At 46.1% G+C, this 7,539-nt stretch overlaps 1 protein-coding gene across 1 annotated transcript in view; it reads right to left on the bottom strand.

Moving 5' to 3' along the window:
• The window catches only part of LOC141257881 (T-cell differentiation antigen CD6-like), a 217,246-nt gene extending 211,732 nt beyond the window's left edge, over positions 1-5,514 (bottom strand). Inside the window, exons 1-3 of the mRNA XM_073672888.1 lie at positions 5,494-5,514; positions 5,282-5,345; positions 4,863-5,162 (exon numbers count right to left, since the gene is read on the bottom strand). Of these exons, the coding sequence (XP_073528989.1) occupies positions 4,863-5,162; positions 5,282-5,345; positions 5,494-5,514 (385 nt within the window). The remainder of the gene's footprint in view (positions 1-4,862; positions 5,163-5,281; positions 5,346-5,493) is intronic.
• Between the last annotated feature and the right edge of the window lie 2,025 nt (positions 5,515-7,539).

Raw genomic sequence — 7,539 nt, forward strand, 5'->3', positions numbered from 1 at the left:
TATATACACTGCACAGTACCACTCCTCCTGTATATATACACTGCACAGTACTACTCCTCCTGTCCTGTATATATACACTGCACAGTACCACTCCTCCTGTCCTGCATATATACACTGCACAGTACCATTTCTCCTGTATATATACACTGCACAGTACCACTCCTCCTGTATATATACACTGCACAGTACCACTTCTCCTGTATATATACACTGCACAGTACAACTCCTCCTGTCCTGCATATATACACTGCACAGTACCACTCCTCCTGTATATATACACTGCACAGTACCACTCCTCCTGTATATATACACTGCACAGTACCACTCCTCCTGTATATATACACTGCACAGTACCACTTCTCCTGTCCTGAGCGAGACACAGAATTACAAGGTGTTTAGTGTTTAGTGCTCAGCAGAGGTGAGGAGGCTGAGCCCTACCACCACTAAGCAAGACACTGACACTGAATCCTGATGTACAAGGTATTCAGTATTCAGAGACATGGACAAGGTGAGGAGACAATAGTTCATCCTGAAGGAATGATAGGTAACCTGTCTTAATTATTTGTCCAATCAGCTCACTCACAATAGACATCCTCTTTGGCACTGCAGGGGTCCTTTGCTTCAAAGGGAACTTGAATGGTTAACAATTCATATCTTAATTGGCTTCCTCACCCCCTGGCTATATGTAATTTCTTCTATGTCATTTTGGGAATTCTATTTCAAGGCCACTGTCAGAGAGATATTAAGAAGATATTAATATTTTTTCCCAAACCCCTCTTGCCTCTCACCCATCCCTTATCCACCATTTGTCACAAGACGAGAGCTGACAGTCCAGCATCTGTCTCTCTGCAAATTATCAGAAGAGACTTGGACACAAATGCTGGCACACAAGAGGTGCCACCAACCTACTTAAAATACGAGTGTGTTTTCCCCTGGCGAAAAAGGGGACGATTAGACGCAGGCTTGCAACAATTTTCATGTAGCTGAGGAAGTTTCATTCCCAGGACTTCAAAGAGAATTCAACCGAAGTCTCCAGACTTTTGGGCACCGATACGAAATATGGAATATTGAAAATTCCATAAGTCTTATAATGATTGGACCCATATTTTTAGTGGCAGGGTCAGCCAAGGAACAAGATGCTATTTTTTCGTAGCCATAAGCCCCTCCAGGGGGCTGTGGTGCAAAAGTAACAAAATAGTAACAACTACACCATGTGTGGTCTCTAAATGAAGGTAAAATCATAATAGAAAATATGGTATCACTTTTGGGCTTCTGGGATCAACCAGCGATAAGTTATCGCAAAAACCAGGTATCTTAAATAAAATGTGCAGGCTGGAGACCAGCCCCCCATGATGTCAGCACAGGGGGCGTGTGGGCAGACCTCCCCTTAGGCATAAAAGAGTCCATGGAGGATAGATGAGCACTCTTTACCAGGGGGGGTATAGATACTATAAGCAATGGATCGCGTTCGATAATGCTTAAATCAAATCGGGGAGCCCCTCCTCCAGCTATACTGATCTATCCCTGCAAAGTTTATAGTAAGTTTCTTCTTTAATCCTGTTTATTTTATGTAACTGTCTATTCTGTATTGTCAATGTCCATTTGTAAAATCTTGTATATCTTTCATAACACTGCCTCCCTTTTGGATTAAACATAAAATTTAATAGTTCTGTTTCTTTTGTCCTGTAATCGCTCCCTCCCACAAAGCAATATACGCTACCAAAATGCAGGCATCCACCCAGGCCTGTATTATATTTCATATCTGGACGGTGGTGGCAGTGAATAATAATATTAATTGGGCTATCGTGAAGCTGACAGTGACCGTACGGGGGGCGTATACACATATTCCATGCGTTGGAATCCGGAGGTGTGACGCCATACGCTCACTGGTCGCTTGCCGATATCTACATAGTGAGTAGTGGGGACCGTGTGCTCGCGGATCCCTGATGAAATCCTGACAGCGTGATGCCAACGGTGAGATATTGTGTGATCTCTCCGGTGTCGTCTCCGTGGAATACATGACAGCCGCTTAGATTGCTAGCTCTTGTCTTGTACTGAGGAGAGATGAGGAGGGAGGGGGTGAATGCCCCCTTACTAGTACTAGTGGCTTTAGGAATCTTAATATTTTCTATGGCACAGAAGTACAAGGTGTTCAGTGTTCAGACACATGGCCGAGGTGAGGAGGCTGAGCCCGATCACCACTGAGCAAGACATAAAAGTTCAAGATGTTCAATGCTTAGAGACACAGCCGAGGCGAGGAGGCTGAGCCTGACCACCACTAAGCAACACACAGAAGTGGAAATGTGAAGACTGGACCAAGAAATATATGAGGACAGATTGTTCACAGGTTTTATGGACTGATGAGATAAGAATGACTCTAGATGGAGCAGATGGATGGGCCATGATTGGATCAGTACTGGGCACAGACACTCTCAGACACTGGCGAGCTGGAGTAGGCACTGCTATGGGCTTGGATCATTAAAGAGGGGCTTGTTGGACCTTTCCACAGGAGCTGACAAGCACGGAACCTCAGGTGCGGACAAGCTTGAGATCTGGTCAAAGTTCAGACCAGACTAAAACAAGGAAAGGTTCAGGATCAAAGAGAGCTCAGCAAAGGTTTCAGGTTAATGGTACTTGTTCAGACACAGCAGGTATAGGAAAAGGTACTGCTTTAGACACATCAGGTTTAGAGGTAACGAATGATTCAGACACTGCAGGTTTAGAGATAGATACAGCACCAGGTGTGGAAGAAGAAACTGATTCAGACACTTCAGGTTTAGTGATAGGGACATTGTGAGTTCAAGATGGATCACAATCACCTCCCAAACCTCCTGCTGATGATTAGGACACACTTTCATCCAGCAGTTGACCAGGAAAAAGTCTGCGTCGCTCCAGAAAACCCGGATTGTTGTACAGTTTGTGCAGGACAAGACTCCATCACAGCATCCAAGTCTCTACTGTTTGGTGCTATGAAAGTCCTTAAAGATGAGGATGGGGCCGGGTTGTTATTTTCCAACGTATGTAAACCCTACTGAGAACTTCTGGCCCTTCTTACACAGAGATTTCCAGTGAAGGACTACAGTAGTTTGCTGTCTAGTTCTTCAAAATAATTCTTAAGGATCCTCCACCTACTACTTATTCACTTATTCTGTCATTGGTAATGTAATGTGGACCATTACAGCTGGATCATCATCAGCACCCCACAGTATTTATCTACTGGTTTCACCACATACCGAACCCTGGCATCAGAGAGACTGCAAACTATTTGGTTGAGGCGGTCTTAGTAACAAATTATTCGATCCTTTTATCATTTCAACTCTTGTTTTTTTTAACTCCACTTTTTTTCTAAGCCACTTACTGATCAAGCCTGGAAATTAGCAATTCTCAGACTGAGTCCTCTGGTCTAAATGAAGTACCTGAGAACAATTAACTCCTCCCCTCCTAAATAGACACAGAGTCCACTGGAGAAAAAGGATTTCATTTGTTTCAGTAATTATAAAAGTAGTTATAATAACACACTGCTCTGTATAAAACACTGTTAAAGGCAGCACTTTACCGGTTTACAGGTTCACAAAGCAGCAACTCCTGTATTTTTTCCACTCCACTTGCTCCCATGCCACATACTGATCAAGCCTAAGAATGTTGCCTGCCTTCTAGTCATGAACTTTACCGGTGACCCTCAGGGCACAATGCTGGGGAGATGATGTTCCACCTGAGGAAGGTAGCGGTCCGCTGCCGAAACGCGTAGTGGTTTAATAAAAAGTTTGTTCACCACAAATCCACCATAGTGTGCTCTCTAGCCATAGCACTCCTTTAATTGACCACAAATATTTTCCGAAAAAGGGGAGATGATATTGTCACAGATCATCACAGATTTACTATCAATGGCCCTTTGTGTCAGGGGTGTGTCAGGTGTAATAGACAGTCGCTCTGGATCTGACTGTAGAAGGTCACTGCACTTGGCATTGCAGACACCTTCTTAATGCTTCTTTTTTAAGACCCAGCGGTGACCTCCCTCCTGCTGCTGATTGACACACCCTGTCATGGGAGTTAACAACCCTCAGTTTGCTCCAGGCAATCGCCGGTGATATTCCTATGTACATTTGTGCATGCTTGGAGCACTAGCTGTTGGCTGGCTTCTTCTCTGGTGCCCTTGGAGGCCAGTTGGTGTCTGCTCAAGCTAAGTAAATCCCCTTTCTTTGTCTGCCTTGTTGTCTTTAGTTTGTAGTGGGTCCTGACCAGTGCTAACCCCTCCCCCTCTCTATCTAGTGTCATGCTCTAGGGACATACAGGGTTTAGGGTCCTGCTCGGCGATAGTTCTGGAACCTATAAAGGGACAGTAGGGTAGGCAGGGTGATATTAGATCTGCCGAGGGGTCTCCACTCCCCCTTTCCCTAGTGTTTGGGCTTCCTCCCCCTCTTCCCTTCGTGTTACATTTAGTCTTTCCCACACCTTGCGTGACACTTTGGGGCTCAACCTAATTTTCAAGTAAGTCTTTGGAGTGTAGGATGAAATTGAAGTACCTGGAGGGAATCCCAACAAATAAAGGGAGAACATGCAAACTCCTACCAGACACTGTTCTTGATGGAACTTGGACCCAGGACCAATTGCTGGAAAGCCTTAGTGCTAATCACTGAATCATCATGCTGCTCATATGACCTTCAGGGCACAAAGCTGAGAAAATGGTGGATATACCTTGACCTCACAAATGACCCTCAGGGCATAATGCTGAGGAAATGATGGCTCTCATGTCCTTGTGCTATTTATGGGGTTGTTTCTGGTTCCTCTTTTGTCTGAAGTCCTAAAATACTGAATGCATTTAATCCCTACTCTTTTATGATGAGATATGTTCAGGTTCTTACCTGTGCAGTTTAGGAAAGCAGCATTACTACACCCATCTTCTGCTACGTGAGAGAAGCTGCAGTTCCACCCATTCTCCATTTGTCCACAGGTAAAATTTAGGAATGGAGATGAGACATTCACTTCTTGCTCAGTCACATGTAGGATTGGTTTTCCACATTTTTGCTTTCTACATATGTGCGCAGATAAGTCGATGTTTAGAGCAGTGTCACATAAGGAATGCCACGTCTTTTCTATCCACACTTGGACCACTCCTTGGCATGTACTGTCTAATCCGGCCAATCGGAACAACGGAGGATCTGCTGGAGCAAGTAAAGTATCAGTAAAGTGATACTAAACAGTGACACTTCCTGAGGATCTTAAAAGGATCACTAAGAAACCAACCTGCATGTCCATTGCATTTGTGGCCATGATTTCTAACCTTGTGAGATAGTCAATGACTGTGCAATCCATTCATGTAAGATGCTAATGGAAAATTCCAATTGCTGGGTATGAAAAGACATAGGAAAATCCAAGAAATCACAGAGCAGAGACTCTACAAGGTCTTATCTAAAGCAACGAAATGCAACATGGACCCCAGAGCACCAGCTGAGACAGGAAAATATTATCTCAAATTCTCTGTCTTCTCCACACATCTGTGTCCTCCAAACCCATTTTTCTTCGAAGTCTCCCGTACGGAATTCTCTTCTCCTCCAGACTCTTATTTTCTCTCCCAAACAACACTGCCTGTCTACAGACCTCACTGCCCTCCCACAGACCCCTCTGCCCTCCTACAGACCCGTCTGCCCTCCTACAGACCCCTCTGCCCTCCTACAGACCCCTCAGTCCTTGATCAAACTCTTCTGCCCTCCCACAGACCTCTGTCTTCCTACAGATCCTTCTGCCCTCTTACAGACCCTTCCGCCCTTCCACAGACTTCTCTGTCCTCCTACAGACCTTTCTGTTCTCCCCGACCCCTCTGACCTCCTACAGACCCCTCTGACCTCCTACAGACCCCTCAGTCCTTGTACAAACCCTTCTGTCCTCCCACAGACCTCTCTATCTTTCTACAAATCCTTCTGCCCTCTTACAGACTCTTCTGTCCTCCTACAGACCCCTCTGTTCTTTTACAAACCTCTGTCCTCCTACAGACCTTTGCACCATACTACAGACCCCTCTGTCCTCCAAAGATCCTTCCACTCTCCTACAGACCCTTCTTTCCTCCTACAGACCCCTGTGTCCTCTTACAGATCCTTCCACTCTCCTACAGACTCTTCTGTCCTCCTACAGACCCATGTGTCCACCTACAGATCCTTCTGCTCTCCTACAGATCCTTCTGCCTTCCTATAAACTCCTCCACTCACCTACAGACCCTTTTGTCCTCCTACAGACCCTTCTGCCCTCCTACAGACCCTTCTGCCCTCCTACAGACCCCTCTGCCCTCCTATAGACCCGTGTCCTCCTACAGACTCTTCTGTCCTCCTGCAGACCCCTCTGCCCTCCTACAGACCCCTCTGCCCTCCTATAGACCCGTGTCCTCCTACAGACTCTTCTGTCCTCCTACAGACCCTTCTGCCCTCCTACAAACTCCTCCGCTCTCCTACAGACCCTTCTGTCCTCCTACAAACTCCTCCATTCTCCTACAGACCCTTCTGTCCTCCTACAAACTCCTCCACTCTCCTACAGACCCTTCTGTCCTCCTACAGACCCTTGTGTCCTCCTACAGACCTCTCTATCTTTCTACAAATCCTTCTGCCCTCTTACAGACTCTTCTGTCCTCCTACAGACCCCTCTGTTCTTTTACAAACCTCTGTCCTCCTACAGACCTTTGCACCATACTACAGACCCCTCTGTCCTCCAAAGATCCTTCCACTCTCCTACAGACCCTTCTTTCCTCCTACAGACCCCTGTGTCCTCTTACAGATCCTTCCACTCTCCTACAGACTCTTCTGTCCTCCTACAGACCCATGTGTCCACCTACAGATCCTTCTGCTCTCCTACAGATCCTTCTGCCTTCCTATAAACTCCTCCACTCACCTACAGACCCTTTTGTCCTCCTACAGACCCTTCTGCCCTCCTACAGACCCTTCTGCCCTCCTACAGACCCCTCTGCCCTCCTATAGACCCGTGTCCTCCTACAGACTCTTCTGTCCTCCTGCAGACCCCTCTGCCCTCCTACAGACCCCTCTGCCCTCCTATAGACCCGTGTCCTCCTACAGACTCTTCTGTCCTCCTACAGACCCTTCTGCCCTCCTACAAACTCCTCCGCTCTCCTACAGACCCTTCTGTCCTCCTACAAACTCCTCCACTCTCCTACAGACCCTTCTGTCCTCCTACAAACTCCTCCACTCTCCTACAGACCCTTCTGTCCTCCTACAGACCCTTGTGTCCTCCTACAAACTCCTCCGCTCTCCTACAGACCCTTCTGTCCTCCTTCAGACCCCTGTGTCCTCCTACAGACCCTTCTGCCCTCCTACAGACCTCTTTGTCTTCACTCTGTAAATCTAAAACTGAATAAACCCCCTAGAAAACCACAATGTATACCAATGTATGTATGATAATTGTTTTGTTACAAAAAATTGAGCCAGATTTATATGGTTCTGACATAATCTGTGGTGCGGTACACAGAATGTATCCAGTAGATAAAAATCTCTAGTTGTTCTTCTCATTTGTAGCGTTCATTGATGTGAATATTACTTA

This window comes from Phyllobates terribilis, unplaced genomic scaffold (genome assembly GCF_046119375.1).
Source record: "Phyllobates terribilis strain yellow unplaced genomic scaffold, ASM4611937v1 Scaffold_3__8_contigs__length_932513732, whole genome shotgun sequence".
Lineage (NCBI taxonomy): Eukaryota > Metazoa > Chordata > Amphibia > Anura > Dendrobatidae > Phyllobates > Phyllobates terribilis.